General features: G+C 41.4%; 1 protein-coding gene and 1 long non-coding RNA gene across 2 annotated transcripts; one reads left to right on the plus strand and one right to left on the minus strand.

Moving 5' to 3' along the window:
• Nucleotides 1–48: 48 nt before the first annotated feature.
• On the plus strand, nt 49–20,861 carry EXD1 (exonuclease 3'-5' domain containing 1). The gene is made up of 11 exons (XM_080592297.1): nt 49–199; nt 882–950; nt 2,006–2,057; nt 3,575–3,711; nt 5,023–5,090; nt 6,263–6,349; nt 7,438–7,542; nt 7,661–7,741; nt 11,618–11,761; nt 13,373–13,564; nt 19,547–20,861. The coding sequence occupies exons 1-11, from the start codon at nt 73–75 to the stop codon at nt 19,859–19,861; spliced, it is 1,377 nt and encodes a 458-aa protein (XP_080448423.1). The 5' UTR covers nt 49–72; the 3' UTR covers nt 19,862–20,861.
• LOC308195247 lies at nt 20,073–22,220 on the minus strand. The gene is made up of 2 exons (XR_013951372.1): nt 21,544–22,220; nt 20,073–21,282 (listed from the first exon to the last, which is right to left on the minus strand). It is a non-coding gene; the product is annotated as an uncharacterized lncRNA (long non-coding RNA).
• Between the last annotated feature and the right edge of the window lie 19 nt (nt 22,221–22,239).

A 22,239-nucleotide genomic window follows, 5' to 3' on the forward strand; every position in this document is an offset into this window, starting at 1 on the left:
CACGCGCGCCGCAGCGGGCCGCCATTTTGTGTGGCGCCTCAGGTGCGCGGCAGGCAGCCGCACGCCGCCCCCATGGCCATCAGCAGCCCGCGGCTCGGCGCCGCCCTGGGCAGGCCCGTCAGGCTCACCGTGCGCAGCGGCGCCTTCGAGGGCGTGTTGCAGCACCTCAGCCCCGACCGGAGCCTGCTCCTGCGGACAGGTCGGGGCCGCCGGTGGTATCCCAGCGCCCCGGCTTGGTGAAGGGAGGCTGGGGCTGGAGGCTGAGGCGCTGTTGTGGTCGTTTGGCGCCTCACGGCCTCGGGGCCGCTTGCTTAGGGGGCTCCTGCACTTCTGTGAGGAAACCAGCTCTGTGTGAGCCTGGCCTCTGGGGGACAGGCACCGGCAACTCGCTCCGTCGTTAAAAGTGGTGTTTGACCCTCCCGTGCCACGCTGGTTGAGCCCTTTGGTCTGAAAATAGCCGTGGATGACTTCTGTAGGGGCTGCTCGGGATCAGCATGTGCGGCCTCCAGCCCAGAGCCTGCCCAGCGCTTGCTGTGCCTGCTGCTGCACGTGTATGCGGTTCCCCAGAGCCTAAACAGTCGTTGGATAAATAAAACACAGTCTTAAAGCTGAGATAAAAGTAGCTGGATCTGTCTGTGCTCTCTGGTTTGAGGTTGTGTGGGTGTAGCAGACCAGAAGTCTGTCCTGTTAAGCACACGGAGTCATTGTATGGAAATGCTGTTCTGTAAACATACTGTCCCTTAAAATACCTATTTTATTCACTTTATTGTAATTAATAGAAGTAGCTGGTCCTCTTGTTTTTGCTTTGTTCAGTAAATGCTAAGTTTTTACCTGTAACAGCATAACTTGACGCATCTATTTTTTCTATTCCCTCATTGCAGTGAAGAACTTGGAAACTGGCAGAAGTACCCCAGGAGTAAAGATGTTCTTTGAACACGAGATAGTCAGTGGTGAGGCCTTAATGTGCGTTAAGACACGGGGATCATGGGCACTCAGTTCAGCATTTCAGTTTTGGTCACTGCTGAGTTCTTCAGTTGCACAACTTGCCTCTACCCAAGTCAGTAGGAATCAGAATGTTGTAGAAATCACACACCTTTTGTTCCCCAGTTATCTGTTAGTGAGATAGTAATTCGATGCTTCATGAAGGTCTTGTGACTGTACTGCATTAAGGCTTATAAATTGATGAGCTAATGAATAAGGTTCAGTAAGACCACTAATGGAAATTACAATCAGGAAGTTGAGTTATGCATGCTCCCTGTTTACTTCCTGAAGGTTGAAGGCATAATTACACATTTATTGTGTGTTCTGTTACAAGTGCAAGATGTTCTGTGCTGGGAAGTTAAATTGCTGAAAGTTCTAGTTAATTTGATTTTGCTTTTACTTGCGCAGGTGAAAGGAATCTCCACTAAGTGGTCTGCTTATGTGAGCCTTTTTCTGTGATTCACTAGTCATAAAATATGGAATTACTCCCCCCCCCCCCCCCCCCCCCCCAAAAAAAAAAACAGTTTCTAGTGTGTAAAGGTCCTGTGCATTTATTTCTATGGGTGTCTGCTATCAAGTTTTGCTTTGGGGACAAAGAGCAAAGTGCTGAGGGGGAAGTAGCTAGAAGGCAGCTTATCAAGTACTTAACTGTGTCCATCTGCCTTTTTCCATTGTATTTTGTATATCTGTACTGTTTTATATTTTTAATAGCAAGTAAGGTAATTAGTTGTAGTTCAATATTGACTTCATTTTTGGTGGGATGCTAAGCCCACTGCTTATTGTTTAAATATTAAAGTTTTGATACTTTTTTTGTAAGCATCTTACATGAGCTATTTTATATGCAGTTGTACATCAGAGCGAATTTAAAAATACATAAGCTGTATTTTGAGTTTGTTTTCTTTTCTAGTATATATGTCTGTCCTATGCTGTTTATTATTCATTATAGTTCTCCTTTTTTAACACTTGTTATTTCCCAAAAGTTGCTTGTCAGCACCAGAATATAAATTGTTTATTTCTATTGTAGTGGAATTGCTGGATGAGCCGGATTCAGGGAACGGAACAGCAATGCTTTCTGAGTATGTTGAAATGCGTGCTTGCTTTTGTGATAGGAGATGGGGATAGGAATGCAATTGGTAGGGGAGACACCACCTGCATTTAATATCTTACAGATGTTCAGACCCAGCTGTGCCAAGTTTGTATTTGCTATAAAGAGATTAATAAGGTGATGAGTAGAAGGCCTCCGCTGTTTAAAAGACTCTTTCAAACTATAACTTACTATTTCTCTGTCCTTTTTTTTTTTTTTAAATTCCCATTAATGTTCCTGGGTGAATGATTTGCTTGGTTTGTTTGCGGGTCAGCTTATGGTTTCAGGGACGGTTTCCCATGAACATTTCTTCTGCCTGAATAGTTCCAGACGAATTGTACATGGGAGTTATGTTTGTATAGGTGCTCTAAAATGTATATAAACATGACTTTAGGAAGGTGGTAAAGCTATATTTCAGACTTCTACAGTCTCCTGCTCTTAGATGACTTTGCTTTGGGTCTTCTCACAAGATCACATTTAAGTTTTTTTTTCTCCTAAGAAAAGTAGGAATGAAGAGATATCTACTGAATAGTCCTTAAAATATAGTTAGCTCATAGAATTGTAATTAGCAGCACTTGTCTTGTTTGCTCCTGCCTTGTCTCCTTCTTCCTAGTTAAATAAGTAATACATACTGTGCTCTCTTGTGTGACAGATTTATTTTTGTACTAATCTTTTAATGTACCATTTTAGATACGAGATTTTTCATCTACATCTAAATGTTGATCACAGAGTTACTTTTTATGTTTTATTATATTGAGATAGGGATATACAGTGTAGGAGCTTTATAATCATAATGAGAGGGCTTTACATCAGTGTACAGAAATTTATACTAATAAGGCATATTTCACAGTAAAGCGCTCTTGATGTTGGAATGTCCTGTTTTAGAAATTAAGCATCTTATACATGACATGTTTCAGTGAGGTGAATGTTTACCAACTCAATTTCTGGCCTCGACTTGCTACTATCTCTTTTAAATATTTAATAACTTCAATTTGATTGTAGTAAAGTTTCAGTGGGTATAACTGTTTTACTGATTAATTAACTTGTAAAATCACCCTCCGATTATAATGATTAAATAATGGATCAAATGTTAAGGTTTCAGTGTAAAAATTTGCAGATATTTCAACTGTGTGGTTCTTGGGCTTAGATCAGGTACTTCATTCATGGTACTTTTAGCTCTTTATTCTCTTGAAACCTTCATTGCTGACCTTTGTGGTGAGTATCTGTTCAGGTTCTGTTTTCACCTTTTAGTTTTAGAAATAAATCTGAAATTTCATATGAAGTAAAGATCCTGTGGGAAAATAAGCGTATAGTGGGATAGCTTCAAAGTCTCCCTTCAGAATCATGCACATGGGATTAGGAAGTTGCTTCAGTGCAGCAGTTCATTGTCTAGATGCAGGTAGGTGGCGTTGGATGAAATAATTTTCCTTATGAAAATATCCATGCTGGTGAAATGTTTTAACGTTTTGACTTCTGTGCTATGTATGTATGGTTGTCTTGCTCCTGCAGGTGCACTTCAGCTGTTGAGGGGAATGGGAACAAAGGAGCAGACACAGGACAAGCAGATTGTAGCCCATGGAGTTCTCCAGGCGTCTTCCCTGAGAGCCAGCCCAGAGCCTTGAATAGCTTAAAGTACTCCCTCTCAGGTAACACGAATATTATTCAAGCAATGTAGTTAGTGTGTGTCAGACAGGATCTTCCCCTGAAGCTGTGGGCTCTTGGCTCGCCTGTATCTGGACAGGCTGTATTCTGAAAGAACAGTGGTCATGGACAGATAGGCACAGAGCTCGATATCAGCACACATGCCTTTTGCCTGCAAATATGTACACAAGATCAGAAAAACTTGTTTGCTTTCCAGAATGTTAATTCTGTGGTTCTCATCAGCTGTAAAAGTGGCTGAGCAGCATAACTGGTTTTTGGAGAAGTCAAGCGCTTCAGCCAGTGAGCATTCCTCTCTAGTGGCTGTTTAATCTTATCCTTGTACCTGAAACGTATGTGGCACGACAAATAAGCGAAAGCTCACTAAGACTATTGTACTTCTGTACTGCACTGGCTGTTATGCTTGGAAGGCACTTGCATTGATTCAATTGAGCGGTTCCTGCTGTATGCACACCCGCAGGTGCAGATCTAAAATGCAGTTGGCTCACTCTGTTCATACAGAGCCATGACAGGCATGCAAGGCCTGTACAAGCTAAAGGAGGGTCGGTTGCTTTTGCCTGGGAAGTGGGGAAGCAAATGAGTGAGGCTGACAAAAAATCTGGGATTTTGATCTGGGAAAGCCTTTTAATATGTTGTCATGTGATTTTGCAATAGGAGTTTGGGAGACTGTCCTTTTGTTGTCATGGGTGCATGTTATTAATGTTTGCATCTTACTTAAAGGGAAAGGAAGTCTTTTGAGAGCCCTTTATCTGTTCATTAGACATTGTTAAGCAGGTGTTCTGAAATACTAAAATCTGTCTTAAATTCTGTCAACCCTCTTTTAACAGATGCAATTTCTTTAATTGAAATCTTTGTTTTCTTTATACATCACAAAGACAAAAAAAATAACACTGCAACTTTTGAATAGTCAGTATTTCTGTGAAAAATTTAGAATTTTGGTTCGTGCTCAAGACTATGAATATCTGAAGCAGACAGTTCAGTAAACTGAACCTGAAGTTTTTGCTGCTCCATCCCTGAAGGTGTTCAAGGCCAGGATGGATGGGGCTTTGAGCAACCTGGTATAGTGAGAGGTGTCCCTGCCTGTGGCAGGGGGGTTGGGACCAGATGATCTTTAAAGTCCTTTCAACCCAAACCATTCTGTGATTCTATGATCTGTTTGGATGTGTTCAGGGAGTAGAGAAGGAAGAGCTAAGTAGATAAACCAGAGAAGTAGAGTGATTATATAACTGAAATACATACTCTGTGCAGAGTTTATTCAATAAGAGGAAGCTTCTAATGTTTTTTAAACTTCATTTTAGAGAAGGAGGAAGAAGAGAAGATAGAGTACACAGTTATTGATTGCTTCCAGCAGAAATTTGGCCCAGCAGTAAGTATTAACTAAAGCTTTTACTTAACATATGACTTTTAAGCCCGTTCTGTTCTTTGTCAGTAGCTCCATTAGGTGCAGGATGGTGAGCACTGCTCCATGAGGTCTTGTATTGGAAATTGTTTCTGCAGACTGTAGTGAAAATTCAGTAGTAAGTAGTAACTGGCTTCTTAAGTCAAGTAGAAATGGTATCCCTGGTGGTATTAAGGTATATTTAAGTTGCACATACATGCAGGGAAAGAGTGCAGTGCACATGAGTTTGTAGCAGATACGAATTTGTACTATTGTGTGCTGGTTGCTGTTTTCAGAATCTGTTTCACCTGTAAACTGGGATGAGGAGTCAGTATTACTACTTAGTGAGCAATTATTTTCTTTAGAAAGGGAACAACATGAGGAATTGTTGGTGTTTGGAGAGGGAATCGTTGTTTTCATGGGTGTTTGGAACTTCAGAAGTGTCTGGATGTGGTAGGAAGAATTTCAGAACACATGATAGATTTCTTGAACCGAATAGTATTTTTAGGTCTGAATTAGACCAGCAATGCTATGCCTTCTATGCCATTTTCTCTTGCAGTTACATCATCTGGGATTTGGGTTTTTACTATGATAAATCGAGAGTGCACACAAAGGAAAAAGCTCTTTTACCACAGGGCAAGATTTCCCTACTTACAGATGAATTTATTTTTTGCTTGAAAAAGAAGCTGGCTTTTTATTTCTGCCGCTCTTACACCGCATGTGCAGTATGGGTTAATTTATCTTAATTCTCTTGAAACTTCTTGTGTCTGTGAGGGTAACAGGTTTATCTGAATACCTTAGAAGATGTGTTCCTGTTTTTATCTAACAGGAACACCTTCTTTGTGATCTTGAGGAAGTTCCTTAAACCTAGTTAAGAGAATTTCTTCTGAGGAGATATGGGGAGTTTATAATCTTTAGTTAATCCATGATCTCTGTTAAATCTGTTGTTGTTTCTAGCTGTGGAATACCCAGCTATCTATCTGTAACTGGACCGATACTGTGTCTGTTTCTCTTGGATCACTATATACGTGGGATTCATTGTGCTCCTGATCTGTATTTACCTTACATATGGATCATGACCAGAAAAATCCAGCTTTACTATTTGTCCCTCTGCTTATCATTCTCTGGCACTGTTTATTTTTACCCCTGTTTTTCATTAGGTGCTGCACCTGAAACAGCAGCGTGTTGTTAGTGTAGTTGGAGAAGGTGTTAATTTATGTCGTCATGGAAAACTCTCATGGCTTCAGGTAAGAAGCAGATGTTTCCCCAGATGTGCCCCTAAATGGACGCAAAACTAAGAGATGTTTGGGGATTAGCCTGTGCTTAAGATGTACTAGTGTGACTGTTTTGGTAAGGGATATGATTTTCTTCAAGACAATTAAGGTCTTCCATACACTACCTGTTACAGGAAGAATTACACTATTGTAAGGCAATATAATAATTACTTGTATATAATATTATATATTTGTATATAATGATATGTATTTGTATATAATGATATAATTTGCTTGTTTTGCCATCCCTATTTACTTGAATAGGGGTAGAGGTATTACAATAGTACAACTGTTGTCTATTGAAAAACTACGAGACCCACGTAATCACAATGCCAATGTAACTGAAGAAGTAAAATCCATCTAAAGATGATAAAATATCTTGATTAGCTATGGTATTATAAATATCTGAAAAGGAAGGGATGGAAAGGAATATAGTTTAATATACTCAAAAGCGTCCTGATTTATTTTTAAAGAGGCTTAAAGTGGGTGTGGTTAATCCAAAGCAAAAACTTGTGCGGGAGTTCAAACTTAACTTGCGGAAGTGAGTATCCACAGAATTTTTGCTTTGGCATGGCTAAATTGTATTCATATATCAGCTTTTGTTAAGCCACTATGAGTTTGAGTATAGACAACATCTAAATGTTACGGCCTATATGGAATGGTGTAGTGGAAAACAATGTCCTTTATTTTTTTTGGTAGCAGTTTTTGATACCTAAAGGAATGTCATGGGAACAAGAATTTTTATTGATGAGATTCTTTAGAAATGGCATTGAGGTAGACGTAGGAATTTATGCGAAGTGCTTTGGATAGGGTATGCTCTTAATATGCAGCAAAATGCTACCTTTAAATGTGTATAGTAGACTACTGGTTCATTCTTTCTAATTATTGTGAGTTATCTCTGAAAAAAGCAAGACTTTCTCATAGATTAGCATTAAGGAAAGTGTGCTCCTTAACATGAGCTTGTATATGAGGTTGTCTTGTATGTGACAGTGCACTTCCTCCTACCTTCAAATCCATTGTTCTCGTCTCACTCATCTTCTTTCTAACTCAATTTGTTGTAGATAGCAACAAAGAGCCATATTTTTCTGTTTGATATTTTCCTTCTGGGCCCTCAAGCTTTCAAAAACGGATTACAAATGGTGCTGGAAGATAAAAACATCTTGAAGGTAAGGGTTAAGGGTGTGTGAGGACATCTGAGGTAGGAGGGGTTGCACATAGATGTAGTGATTACCAAAAAAGTTGCAGTTGGACACAGGTTTGTCTGACGGCTCTTTCTTGCTCCAGGTCATACATGACTGCCGTTGGATCTCAGACTGCCTTTTTCACCAGTACAGCGTCCTTCTCTGCAATGTCTTTGATACGCAGGTACGCTTCACATATTCTCGTTGGCAACAACAGTTTCAATGAGAGAAAACTGAGCCTTATTCAGAGCCTTCTTTCAAGGAAGGTTTAATGTCAGTGGAATGTGGTGATAGTTGAGCCTTCTAAATGTATTTTTGTTCTAGGTAAGAATTGCCAGGCAAGGCTGGTATTCAGAGCTTGTCTTGTGTAGACCAGAATAGATTAAAAATACTAGTTTTTCACAGAAGAAGCTTTTATCGTAGTCAAGAGAAGCATCAATCTATGAGAGGTGCTTTGGGTATCTCTAAATCCCCATTTTAAAAGATTGTTAATATCTAATACTAGCAGCAAGTTTAATGTGTTTTTTTTTTTTGTTTTTTAATATGTGCTAACGGGTCTTGATAAAACTTGGCAGAACCTGATGCTACTGTGGCTTTAACAGGAGCCAGGTAGACTTGTGTTTTACATTCCTGGTTACCCTTTCTGACCCTTTCACAAGTGCAGGAAACAGTCAGGCTTACAGGTATCCAGGAATTGGAGTGTCTGTTAATAAACACAATTGTGGAAGTGAGAGTACAGGCCAGATAATCACAAAAATCTTTGCTGGTGCTGGCTCTGATAATTGTGGTAGTTAAAATCTTGCATGACTAAGTGGAAAATTAGAGTCTTTTCAGAGAAGAAAATAACAAAATGGCTATAGTTGTTTGTAATGGGTGTGGGTGTGTTATTCTTGTCCTTACATATGCACTGATTTTTCATGTCATGAACATGACTGTCTATAGTAGCTCTTCAAAGCCTTAGTCTGGGTTATATAGTAAATGTTATACAACAGAAGTTTCTTTCAGTCCCTCTCTGTTGTTAGTTTGGCCTTCTGCCGCTAAATATTTTTAGTATTCTACTACAAATCGAGTATCAATCAATGTCAGTGTTAAGTCTTGACTGCATGAAAAAGGTCAAGGAGAAAATTCCTACCAGTGCTGCTAATTGTATTGACTAGGCAATTGTACTGACTAGAACATGTAACTGGTACAGTGGAAATGACTAACCGGACTGATCCATGCTAGGACCTCCGAGGCCCATAAAATGGCTCTCATAGTTCTGTTGTCTCAGTATGAGCTGATGTGCATGCTTTTCTTGCATAAATAGATCTTTAGGCTTAGATTCAATTACTCTGATCCATTGATCTGAGTCTGAATCATACATCTAATATAAGTAAGCAAGGGGAACAGTTTGGTTTTGACTGCCCTAAAGTGTGCCTGTCATTGCAGTATTAAGCTGTCATCTACTTTTGTCATCTACTGTCTGGAGACAGTAACTGGGAAATTCCTGTGAGCAAACTCCCATAGATGCTCTTTGTGAGGCACTTAACACTGAGAAGCTCTTCTTAAAATTGGAACAGGCTATGTACACAAGTGCATGTGCAAGTGAGACTGTTTAAAAACACAGCAGTGGATTGAAGAATTCTAGTTTAAATGGGATTCTGCCTGCATCATTTGAAAAGTTTTACCCGTGGTTTCGGCCAGTTGCTGCAACTCTTTGCAGCTTGCAATAATATACATGTAGTGCACATCAGTGAAAGGTTTCTAATGTTCATCCATAATACTGCCTTCTCTGACACTTCTGTGCTGCATCGTGAGATAAGAGCATTCTCATGCTCTGAAATCTCTGCCTCTTAAAATGCTGTTGGCTGCCTAGTTGTTTAGTAAGAAATGAAATAATACAATTCTTCTTAGATGTGTGTACTGAAAGAATAAAGTACGACAACTTGAGACTGTCCATAAAACAGAGGTTCATGCTAAGTTTAATCACAAAATGTGAAAGTGAGGTATTTGCTGTCTGGTTCCACAGATCAATGCACATACACACCTCTTTAGCATGTAGTAGTCAGTTTCTGCCCTTGAATCCAAGCCATTAGCATGCCATGACTAAGATTTTCTGAGAGAGTTCAGTGATAGCTAAAACTGTTTTCATTCTTAAGTTTATTTTATAATCTTGCTCGTTCAGATTAGGCTTTTCATGAATAGACTGCATTTTTGTTTAAATATTTAAGTCTATTATCTTCTTATTTGGAAAGCATTGACTTCTTTTTTTTAAAACTAGAAACTCCCTCTCTAACCTTCTAGAGGAATGGAATATTCATCTCCATAGATTTGAAAGTCTTTATCTTGACTTTGAGTAAAAGTAACTGACTGCTTCAGAAGGTCTTTCCTGAGGTTCCTCTTCATCTGCATTTGGCCACTGAGAGCTAAAAGCCAGATGAGTTTTTAGTGGTCAGAGGTACAGTAAAAAGGTCTGTTCGGTAAGGAATCATGGAAACTCCCTCTTTACCTGGTTATTTGTGCTTACAAACCAGTGAAAGTCAGCTTTCACTGGGTCTTAATTTTCCTCTCTTCAGTGAATTCATCAGACTGAATTATTGCAGTTCCTTTCTCCATGTGTACTGTTACTTTTCAGCTGATGGTTGTAGACTTCTTTGGACTACAGCAGTGTAGTCAGCGTACCAGAAGTGTAGGCAGACCTAGATTCTTTGTTCTACTACAGAGCATAGGAGGTCTGACATAATTTCCTTCCTTAGTCCAAGATGGCTTGTTCTACTCATGGTGCACTAGCATTTTGTGTCTTCCTCATAATACTTTAGTAAAAGCTTTTATTCCTTGGGAATTCAGTAAACGGATTGGCTTACTGCTTTATTCTGGTAAGCATAGTAAATACATGGCTTCTCTCCCAGAGAAGGCAGCTGATGCCTTAGAGTCAGTTTTAGTCAGCAGTAAATCATACCAGCTTGTTTGCCTTTGCTATTGGATGGCAAAAGTCAGGAATTGGGGGTCTAGTCCTGGAATTTGCACTCAGTGTAAGTGTCCAGAAGAAGCCAAAGTTAGAAAATCCTGTCATCACCATTGCAGGGGTTGGGCTGGTGCTGTAAAGCACTGTATGGCCGTCTGGATAGCACATGGACAGTTCCTGGTGGAACAGCTCAAACAGCAGCTTCAGCTGTAACACTTGCAGTAAAACTGGGCTAGCATGTAAACTCCAGGTTTTGTTGGCAGATTTGTAAATACTTGTGTTAAGAGTGTTGGCTCCAGGTTTCTTAATAAAGTTAGAAAGGAGAGAAGGATTATGAGAGGTCAGTGGGGATTCCAGAGGACCAGAGTAGGAGTCTGGGGTTTTGATTAGGAGAGAAAGTCTGAGAACTTAGTTCTAATGACAAATCACTCAAGTATTTTTTGAAGATGGATCTAGGCTTTTCAGTTTCTCTTCTCTGTTTTCCTGGTGGGTAGACTCTCTTCCAGGTTTCTGTTTTCCACTGTCACCTCTCTGCACCTGTTAAAATAGTCCCAATCTTTGTGTTCCCTAATTAGTAGCAAGAATTGGAGCCTGATACTGCAAAGGGTAAAAGGGATAAAGCCAGCATAGGAAACAAGCAAAAAATATGCCATGCAGTTGCTGCTGTAGGCTGTTGTCTGCTTCAGTTTTGGGTCTGTATGCTGTCAAGGATGAGTCTTACTGGCAAAATCAGTTTTTAGTCAAAAGGTTTTAGACCACTTACATATTCTTTCATCATGTTTTCCTTGCATTGCATCACTACTTAGTGTTTAAAAAAAAAAAAAGCAACAAGAAGTATCAGGGGAAGTATTGCTGTGTGCTTACTCTCTCCTGATACTGCTCCTAATGTGCTGTCTGGAGAAATCATTCTTATAACCTGATTTACTCTTCATTTAACTTGACAGCTTTAAGGAGTCAGACTACTAGTTCTGCAATTGTATGCAGTCAAAATGAGGATGAATGTGTCTGCAGCATATATATATATATTTTTTGTATTGTAATATGCTTCCCCACTGTCAAATCTCTGCTTTTGCTCAGCAGACACTGGTGATGACATACTGATCTCTTCCATAACAGGTGGCTGATGTTCTGCAGTTCTCAATGGCGACGGGTGGTTACTTTCCGCACCGCATCTGCACGTTGCAGGAGTGTTTAATGCAGCACTTGAAGATACCTTCCAAACGGGATGCCCTCGTGAAGTGCAGGCAGGAAGTGGCTTCGGTGAGTGATGCAGTGAGGCACCTCTGAAGACTGAATTGTGAGCTGTGCTGTGCCCCTTTTCAGATTCTTTTTTTTTTTTTTAAGAGCATGTCACACTATTTAGTAGTCAAATTGCTGTAGTTCAGGACATTTCGTAATAGTCATTTGGGAGGCAGATGCAAGCTTCAGCTCCTGTCAGTGCTTATGCTAGTATTTCCTAATAGTACATTTAAAATTGAGGTATTGAAGAAACACACAGCTTATGCAATAGAAGTCTTGTGTAACTGGTAAAAAATGGTCTGGATATCTTAATATGCTTGACTAATTCTGAAACCTAGCTCCAACAGAACAAATTGGGTAAAATGAACCCTGAGTCGTGCAGGGAAAGAGGAAATACTCTAGCCAGCACTGCTAGAATGGAAAAATGAGAGTAGCAGCACAGTTCAGTGGCATTTGCTATATAATTGTTCTCTGTCCTTGTTTTTCTTAATCTTTCAGAGAGGGACAAGCAAGGGAAATCTTAATGGGCAAGAAGTCCCCAAGATTTGGGGAGTGTAAGCTGGATAAATAGCATGTAAATAGTATGGTGCCAGGTGTGGTGTGGTATCTCTTTGTCGAATTTTTAATCACTTGACCTTTCTTTTGATTGAGGGGACTGGCAGGAGGACTTCCAAAAATACTGTTCAATATGGGAGGAGCTAGATACTTAATGAGACCCCACTATACAGACAGGATTTCTTTTGTGAATGGGAACAAGCTCTGTTCTGTCAGACCATTTTTCTCCCTTTATACTAGTTTTGTAACTTCCTGAGTAAATCTGAGTGGTTTTGCACAATCTACTCATTGATATGAAGTCTTTATCAAAAGCCTCAATTAAATGTCTTTTGATACGGCTATAATTTGTTCAGGCAAATTATTTTTAACCTGATAGCTGCTCAGTGAAATCTCTAATTTGAACACATCTTCATTTTTTATTTCGGTGTCTGAATTCTAATAGTGTCTGTCAGAATTTAATTTTAGAGAATTCTGTATGGCAGATCTAAGCCAAATGACAACAGGTTTGCCTTCCTTATTTAACTTTAACAAATCATCCTATTGGTCTGAAGAGGAAAAGTGAAAAATGACTGTGTAATAAGTATATAGTAAGTATACCAACATAAGGAACTGTAGTGATACTTTTGCTCACAGTATCATGGTCGTGCTGCTTCACTGGGACTTACTCTCATGTTCTGCTAATTTCAGTTGTGCTGACTGAAATTGTTCCTATCCCTGGCTGCTTCCCTGACGGGAGGTTTTTTTCCAACTTGATCTTTCAGCTCCACTCTTAGGAACACACACCTAGTTTCCTACCTAGTTTTAGACAGGTGAGAGAGAACCTAGCATTACACACTCTAGTAGGTGTATGTTGTTTTTTGTTATTTTTTAAGAAGTAATTCCTCCTCCCAGGCTTCCTCTTCTCTGATATCCCCAGGGTTGTACACAGATAGCCTTAGAAACTGCAAGCATTCAGTAGCACAGAAATAGAGATCAGGATCTGGCGATATTGTTTAAACTGCAGAAGAACGTGATGAAAAGTTTTGTTATAATTCTTGCTACTGAAATAACTGTTTTCATTTGTATTGGGATACACAGGAGAATCCTGATATATGGTTCTTGAGACCCTTTCCACCTTCTGTGCTTCAAGCGCTTGCTCTGAAGGCTATGTACCTTCTGCTGGTCCACTCATCTCTAATGGATAATTTGATGTCCGACCTAACAGCTGTGGTGAATGATTACTTAAATGCTTATCGGAATGGATCTGGAGATCACCTTAGGAGCACAAAGGTAGGTATGTCCTAGCTTGTTTCTCAGCCTGGTAATGTGATCTAAGGCTCTGATGGATGAACTCTAGAGGACATAGCTAAATTAGCTTCCTCTTCTGCAGCTGTACACCCTAGTTCATGCCACATCTTGCTTCTGGAGCACAGCAGTAGAAGCGATGGTGTCTGCATCTATCTAGGTGCTTTTGTGTCAGTCTATTCGCACAAATGCTCCTTAAGTTAGTGTTGTGGGTGGTGAGCTGCAACTGTTAAGGAATGGACACGTGCCTTCTGTTCATTCTGATCTGAGATTGAGAATCTCTGGGCTCAGTGGAGGGTATGTGTGTTTGTGGACATGAAGAGTAACAGGCAGTTGTAAAGTGGTGTTATTTGGAACTGCCAGAGTTGCTTTAGTTTGTTAAGAGGTTCTACTCCCCAACATTTGTTCTATTTTTTTCACCAGTTGTGTCACCCTTACTGCTGAGTTACTTGAATGTCCTGTCTGTTTCTGGGAAATGTTATGTTTTGTTGCCCAAAGATTTTTATTTCTGTAAAGACATGAATTACTTTTTCTTTCATATTTATTGTCATCTGAGTTACCTAAAAATATCTAGTCAAGTAACACTTTTCATCTTTGGTTACATAGACCCAGTAGAATTGTCTCACAAATGCATGTCCAGATACCTTGTAGCGGCTTTTGTGTGGTGGACACTTCAGTAATTCCTTCTTCATTTTTAGAAGGGGAGGGATTTTTGGTTAAGGAACTTGACTTTCTTCACTGGTGGGAAGAAAGTTCCATGCAAACCAAATAGGCAGTGGTATTGGTGTGGTCTTTTTCAGTGTCTTCAGTGAAGAAATCTTAGCAGGGCTTGTAATAACTGTGTAAGACATGTCTGGTGTTAAGATAGAGTAAAAGGTAAGTTGCCAGACATTGTCATTCATCATGAGGAGACTGAACTAACGTGATTAGATCGTGTCACTAACTCATTTTTGTGGTTGTAAATACCTTGAACTATTTGTTTGGAAAAGTGAATACAGGTCTGTCTTAAAGGAGGATTTATCTATTTCTTTGCCCTGGTTTAACAAAGCACTTGAGCACAGACTTGAATCCTTTGAGAACTGTGTAAGGGCTCAGAGCAGTAAATCCCATTAGTAAGGATTTAAGAGGAGATTAATTCAGATAACCACAAGAGGTCACAGTTGCCTCACTGATCATATCTGAAAACTTTTTCTTTTGAAAGAAGAGATTTCAAAAACAGAAGGTTGTGTATACTTACATTTAAAAAAAAATGAGCTTGACATCTGAATTTCCAGTGTAAAAAGCATGCAAAAGTAGGAGAGAGAGAGGGGAGAAGAACACTTTTTAAAAAGTAAAAAGATTACAGAAGAATTCTACTTAGCATTGGGCTATTTGTTTATAGAATTTTCTAACAGTAGTCAGGTTAATAATTGCTGAAGCCAATCCTTTTTAAAATCCATTTACTGCATAAGATTAGCCAAGGGATTAATTTGATCATGAGCATTTCAAATGGCATTTTGAAGGCTTATTTAATATCACATCTGATGGTCATACTTGCAGTTGCTTTAGGAATCTTGGAGTGTGGACAGTAAGAGTAGCCATTTTCACCATCATTAAACTGTTAATCATTTTCTCTTTTTATACCTTGGAAGAGGCTCACGCAAATGAAAGTCTCTTATACTAGAACAAAAATCTGCTTGATGCATATTTAAAGCCCAAGCAGATCTCCATGGTTTGGTGTATCTTTCTGCTATTTCTTTTGGTTTTGTGTGTTTTTTAATTTTTTTCAACAAGTAAGAAATAAAAGTTAATTTTAAGGGCATCCTTTGTGACAAGTTCAACTAAATCTGTTTAAAAATAATAAACAGTTTTATGCAACTTGTAGTTTCTCTGGCTGTTTATTAATTCCCTGAATCAAAGAGCTTTTATTCAGATCTGGTTCTCTTGTGGAGCTACAGTTTAAAGCTGCCTGGAAAATCCTTTCACTGTAAAAGAACTATTTTACTACTTACACCAACTAGTTACAATTTATACTTAAGCTCTGTGGGATTTATAGTTGGGATACAGTTCTACAAAATTAAGTATCGCTTGAAGAGGTCTCATACCAACTAAAAGAATACGGGGCAGTCTGATAGAAAGCACTGAATGAAAATAGTCAACCTCTTGAAGTTATTTAACTTTTTTTTTAAAGGTGACTTGAATCCAGCAGGATTTATACATGGCTGGACATTGTCCTTCCTTTCTTATTTGACCTTCCATAGCTAGCTTCTAGTCTACCATACTTAATTGGTCAACATCCTAATTCTTCAGTGTAGCTGCCTTTCTTTATTAGTAAAATGGGCCCATTTTTACTTGGAATTTGCTGGATGTAGATCTTCTAACTGTTCAATCACCATTGTAGCAAAAAAGTTGCTGGACTCTTGGTGAACAGCAGTCTGGTACGATAAGCTTGTCTTTACCTTGGAGCCAGCCTCCAGCAGCAGCAGAGTCCCTATGCTTGATGACTTTGTTCTCCAGGGATCATCTGATGCAGTTCTAATGCTACTTCAGGAAAAGCAGTGGATCTCCTTGGATTCTGAAGTAAATATCTGCAGGAGAAACACTGAGAACCTGAAATAGAAGTCTACTGTGCTCTCTTCATGCATCATGGCAACCTTGGAGAACTAGAAGTGAGTCCTCAGTTGCTGAAGCAGGACTGTGGCAAAGCCAAAGTCAATGAATGCTCCAGGGCCATAATGTTATCTTGCACAAGGTCAGCTTCCAAATTGGAAGGTGGACATAATTCCTGAGTAGAACAGGAACCATCTGTGGGACATGAAGGCTTTACTTGAAAGTTGTGGGAATGAAAGCCACTAGGCAAAAGTCTCCAAGTCCCCATGGCCTCTTTGAATTACAAGCCCTTGGAGAAGATGGCCAGATCTGGAAACTGACTGACTTCTAGTACTCCAGGTAAGGAAACCTTTTCTGGGCCCTTCTCTCTTCTGTTTTGAGTTTTTGGATTGTGCTCTCTGAACAGAACAGCAGATGTTCAACCTTTTGACAAAGGGAAAAATAGTTACATAGACTGGGCTACAAAGGTGTCTGAGCATGCTATACCTGACTAAGCAACAAGCAAAGCCGCGCTTCCTTGGCCTGCCCTGGTCCTGCTAGTTGTCACCGCTTCTGACCTTAGAGTGACATGCCATGCAAGTGTATGCTCTTTTCCTTCTCCCATTCCTCCAAACTTATGATACTCCCACAGCAACTATGCTTGCAAAACAAGTACTCAGATACAAACAGTTTCGGTCATGAGACTTCATTTTTAATGAAGTACTGAAGCTGGGTGGAATACACATCCATATTGCCTCCCATCTCCGGCTGCCATGTTGAATCTGAGCTTCCAGATCAGAGCTGACACCATTGAACTTCAGCTCAGACTAGTGTTGTAGCATCCTCCTAATCTTTCCTGGGTCACTGCTGCATCCAGAAATTCATCATGCCAACAGCTATTGTGTCTTACAACGGTATAAGGATATATGCGGTGAAAAAAATGTTTTGGCTTTCCAGACTCAGGTTGCCTGTGAATTGAGCAATGCTGAGTAATGAGAAATAACGTTGAATAATGGCTATCAGGGCAACTAGCAACTCCCTCCTTTCTTTGTCTAATCAGGGGATTCTGCCTCTGGGAGCAGATCTGGGTGGGGCCCTCTGTTGTTCCTATTCTCAGGAATAGAAAAGGAAAGGAAAAGTGAACATGCATAATCAAGGAGAAAAAGCCAAGCCTCCTCAGTTGCCCTGCACTGAGGAGGTCACTGCGTTCCCTTAGGGGTTGCTGCATCCAGTACAAGTTGAGGAAAGATAGGTGTGAATAAGGCTGATGAATGTAATTGTGCTGTAAAGTGTAAAGTCTTTCTCAAGTGGTAATCTTCCCTCACCACTGAGAGCGAGCTCATCCCAGACTTCCCATCCTGAAGGTCTCTGCTATTTCCTGTATTTTCAGCATCACTTTCTGGCAGGAGTAATTACTCTCCTTGTGGATGCAGAAATGAAGTAAAATGGATTTCTGTGCCTCTGCAGCTCTGTCTCTAGAAACGAGCTAGTAACGGAGCTGTGTGTGAAATTTCTAATTCTCCTTGTAGATTTCTATTGTGCGTGGTTAGGTGTTTGTAGGTATCACTGCATTCTGATGTGTAGGACTTAGATTCAGAGAAGCAAATGCTGCCTGGGAGCACACTGGTGTTCAGAAGCAAATAATCTCTTAGAAGTGCAGCACTTAAACTGATGGCTGTTCTTTGGAAAGAGCTTTGGTACTGTAGCGGAGTTGTGTGGCAGTGGGGAAGCTGGATGTAAGTTCTTCCGGTTAAATAGAACTGAAGGTGGGGTGTTTGCAAGTAAGCGCTTCATCTGCTTTTTTTTCTTAATGCTGTCTGAACTATTTTGCCTTCCTCTGGATCTGTGCAGACTTCTAGACGCAGGTTTTATGAGGCATGGCTTCCCTTTACAAAGGCTATGATAACTCCCCTCGAGTATCCTATCCGTATATTTACTCCTCCTGCTCTTGGTGTTTCTGCCAGTGTGTCCACGCTGACATCAGGCTTAACCAGCATGTAGCTTCCTCTGTCTTCCCCTGGACTGTCTTTAAATGTGCACCATCTTCCAGTCCCTGGATATCAAGGCAAGTTTTAAGCAAGTTACTACAGTTGCTTGTTCAGCTGTTTCACACCGTTTCAGGAATCTTGGGTGAAATGCACCTTGCCGTTTCTGTTTAAAGTATCAGGACAAATATTTATGCAACAATCTGAAACATTCTGGATATACAACAAGTGTTTTTGGTGTGGGAGCCTCCACATTTTTTCATGTTGAATGCAGAAGTGAAAACATGTTGTGTTTGTTCCTGTGCTGCTTTTGTGTTCTGACCATCACTTGGCCCAGCAGCATGGTTGATGTTTTGTGTGCTTCTTGTGTTTACAGAAAGTTTTGTATTGTTTTGGTTTTGCTAAATAATAAATAAATTCTTCTGGCCTGCCTTTTGTTTGTTCTGCAACTTCATCCTTCCTGATTTCTTCATTTGGATGGGGCTTTACTGTTCTGAAGGGCAATTATTTAATAGTCTCTGTTCCCCTACTCTGCAGTCCTGCCAGTTTCCTTTCACTTTCTGTGATGTTTTGCTGTTGTCTTGAAGTTGTCCCCACGCAACCTGCTAGAATTGAATTTGCTTGGCTGCTTGTTAGCAAGCTTCCTTTTTGTATGTAATTCTCCTTTCTATAGATGAAAGCAGTTGTGGATATTTTTGTTGTTCCCACAAACACGGTGAGCACTGCAGTCCTTGTTAAAGAGCGGATCCTGAAATGTTTTTGAATGAAAATGTAATGTTTTGTACAGAGTTCCATGCATGCACTGCTCAGAACCGAGTCAAGGAATCATAGAATCATTCAAGTTGGAGAAGACCTTTAAGATTGTCTAGTCCAATCTTTAAGGAGTGCGTCTCCTGTCATGTACTTCCTAAGCAGCTGTTCTATTGATTTATAAACTATGTTGTTTATTTCCACATAAGGATTTTTTTAATACATTTGTTTTAGGATAGAAATACCACGTTTTTAAAGAAAAGCCAGAAAAGTTGCCTTTACAGTGGTTCCTATCAGGAAGCCTGAATGGTCGTGCCTCTTTGGGGGCTTTACAACTTGATAGTGCAAAAGATCTCAGGGGAAATCTAAATCCCATATGTGAAATATTACTTAAATCTTGAAGATCTGTATAATAAAGGAGTAAACAATAAAGCAAGTCTAATATTTTTCCCTTTGGGTTGCGTTTAAAAGGGAGAGGAGAGTCTCCCCTCCTTCCCCCCAAGATAGTGTTTGCAGGTAGTTAATGCATTCAGTAGATGCAATGAGAGATGATTACTCTGTTTCACTGGCTAATTACAGAGGGAGCTCTTATCTGATATTAACAAAAGTAGAGCACATGTATGCATATGTATTGTTTTGATTTCTTTTCTTTTTCCCTTATCAGCCCACTTGCATGAAGCTGCCAAAGGAGCTGCGTCAGCTGGCAGGCGTCCAGAAGCTGCGAAGGGAGAAAGCAGTGAAAGACTACAGGATGAATGAGGATGGCCTTTTGATCAGGCCAGCCGTGAAAATAAATGAGAGAAGCGATGCACAGAAGGATGCAGCCCATAGAGATGACGGGGACTGTCTTCCCCCAAATGAAGCAGTGTCTCAAACATCCTTCAACAATCAGGATCTACTTTGTCAGGAAAAGAATGAAAATCAAAATCAAGTGGCAAGTCTGTGGGAGAACCTCAAACCAGCCTCAAACTGGCTGTAAAAATCTTTGATACAGGTGACTTGATGAGCTCAAATTGCGGATCTGAGGGCATCCAAATGAACGAAAAGGGGCTGCTCCCCATGTAGAAGAAGTACCAAAGAAAAACTCCTCTCTTTACAAGGACAGGTAAACAGATTGCAGATGGAAAATAATGGTCTCTCTAATGCCAAGGCAATTCCTGCTGTGATTTGTCGAGATCTGTTTTGAGATCTTTTTTTTTTTTAATGAGCTGGTTTTGCTCTTTACTTTTTTTATTAGACAACTGTCTTAAGTTGTATTGGTTCTTTTGTTGTCAACTGTTGCAGCATATGTAAAACTCCCACACAAACCAAATATCTAAATAGGGGAGCTCCTAAGATGCCTGTTCATTGAGATTAGAAAGGGCTTGCTTGGAAAAAACAAAAGAGTTCTGGCCAACTAATGTGGGCTTGGTTTATACCCAGATAAGTCTCTTGGCATATCTAAACAACAGCCACGCATAGGAGAGTGCAAAATATCCCGCCCTAATGAACAGCTCTGCTGGCAAAAACGGCAGAGGTGTACTCCTTAAAAGGACTCTTCTGCCAAGTCAGGGAGATTTTAGGCTAACTGACAAAAGAAGCAGTCTGCTTATTATGTTGCGCTCTGCCATTGTTTGTCAGCCCTACTCTATCGGACTCTTGTAGATAAGGCTGTAACAGTAATGTCTGTATGCACACAAGTGTCTGTGGGGGAGCAGTTAAATTACTTTAAAAGGTGTCTAGCATTTTCCCCAAGCAAAGTAAGATATAAAGGCAAAACTAGTTTATTCTCAGTGTGCTTGCTTTGGCTGTTACTCGCTAAAAGTAAAACTTTTCCATCTGGTAGCACTCTGCCACAGTGACAAAGGTAATGCAAGCAGTGCCCGCGTCGTGGACCATTTATTGGCATAACCTTAACGGTATTATGTAACTAAATTGTATAGTTCCTTTGTCTCAGTTTACTGTAGAAAAAATAAAGCAGGTTTGAAACAAGTTTCTTAAAGCTTTTTATGTGGAGATCGAGTCTGTTTCATTTGGTCTGCTAGGAGATGCTGGCAGTGGACTGGGCCCCTTCTCAGCACTGGAGCTCGTGCTGTTCATCTGGAACAAGATTTTCCCAGGCAGCGAGTGATGGTGTGGAACACGCAGGCTCCTCAGAGCCAGCTCTGAAGTGCTTGCATTGTATTTTCACAACTGAAATCATCTGGGTCCACCCAGTCCCATTAGTAGAGGAACAGGGAGGATGGCAGTGTGTCAGATAAGGGAGGGATGGTTGGATGTAAGGGCTTGGAGTCTGGGAGGCAGAAGAGTGGGTTTGGTCTTGGTGCAGGATACAGGCTGAGCTCTACAGGCACTCTTCCAGAGGAGAGATTGAGCTGTGCTCTTGGACTCTTCCAAGAGGAAACAAAGTTCTGGCTGGAACTATTACAAAAGAAGAAGGATTTTTGGTTAGGGACTTGGTAGTATGACTACATCTCTGTTACTGCAGCACTTTACTTAGAAAAACCTTCCTGAGTAAACGAGGCTGCAGCTCTCTACCGTTTTATGTAATGCCGTAAGGGAAAGAAATGGTTGGGACTGATGAGTATCAATGAGCGGCAAACGCAGATTGAAAATGATAAGCTTTTTGAAGGAGAAGAAAGAAAGACTTCTGAAATACTTTTTTAAAATGACCCATAAAACCTTTCAATGTTGCTGTGTGGCGGCGTTTGATAGGGTTCGTTTTCTAAGCAATGTGCGGAAGAGCCGCGCGCTCTGCCTCCTCCCCGTGCCTGCTGGCTGCAGCCAGGGCCGCGTGCAGGCACGGGCAGCTCCAGCGGAGGCTCGGGGGCCGCAGGAACGCTCCGCTGTCCGTGTGCTGCCGGGCCGCGGCTCCCCGTTACCAAGCACGACCCCCGTCTGCGTACAACCAGCGGCCCGCAGCGCCCCAACTCAGCGCTGCCCCAGCTGAGGGTGCTGCCTAACGCCTCAGCACCCCCTGCACGGCGTCCTCAGCGATTCCTTCGGGCCTGAGCCACCCGGGGCCGGGAGGAGCCCGAGGGGGCCGGGAGGGGCTGGGGGGTGCCCGAGGGGTCCCCGCGGGGCCGCTCCCACCGCCCTTCCGGCGGCTCAAGGGCGAGCGGGCCGTGCACTTCCGCTGCCCCCCCCCGCCTCCCGCAGCCATCGCGAGAGCTCCCCCGCCTCCCGCGAGACCCGCCGGCTCAGCCGGCCGCTTCGGCCGAGTCCCTTCGGCAATTTCCGTCAGCGCCAGGCGCTACCAATCGCGCCGCGGAGCGCATCGATGCTCGCGGGCCCCCCGCCGGCCGGCCGCGGGGCCGGGGCCCGCCGAGGGGGCGGCGGGGGCGGCGGGGAGGCGGCGGCGGCGCGGGCGGGGCGGCG

Source organism: Anser brachyrhynchus (genome assembly GCF_964034855.1).
Source record: "Anser brachyrhynchus genome assembly, chromosome: 5".
Classification (NCBI taxonomy): Eukaryota; Metazoa; Chordata; class Aves; order Anseriformes; family Anatidae; genus Anser; species Anser brachyrhynchus.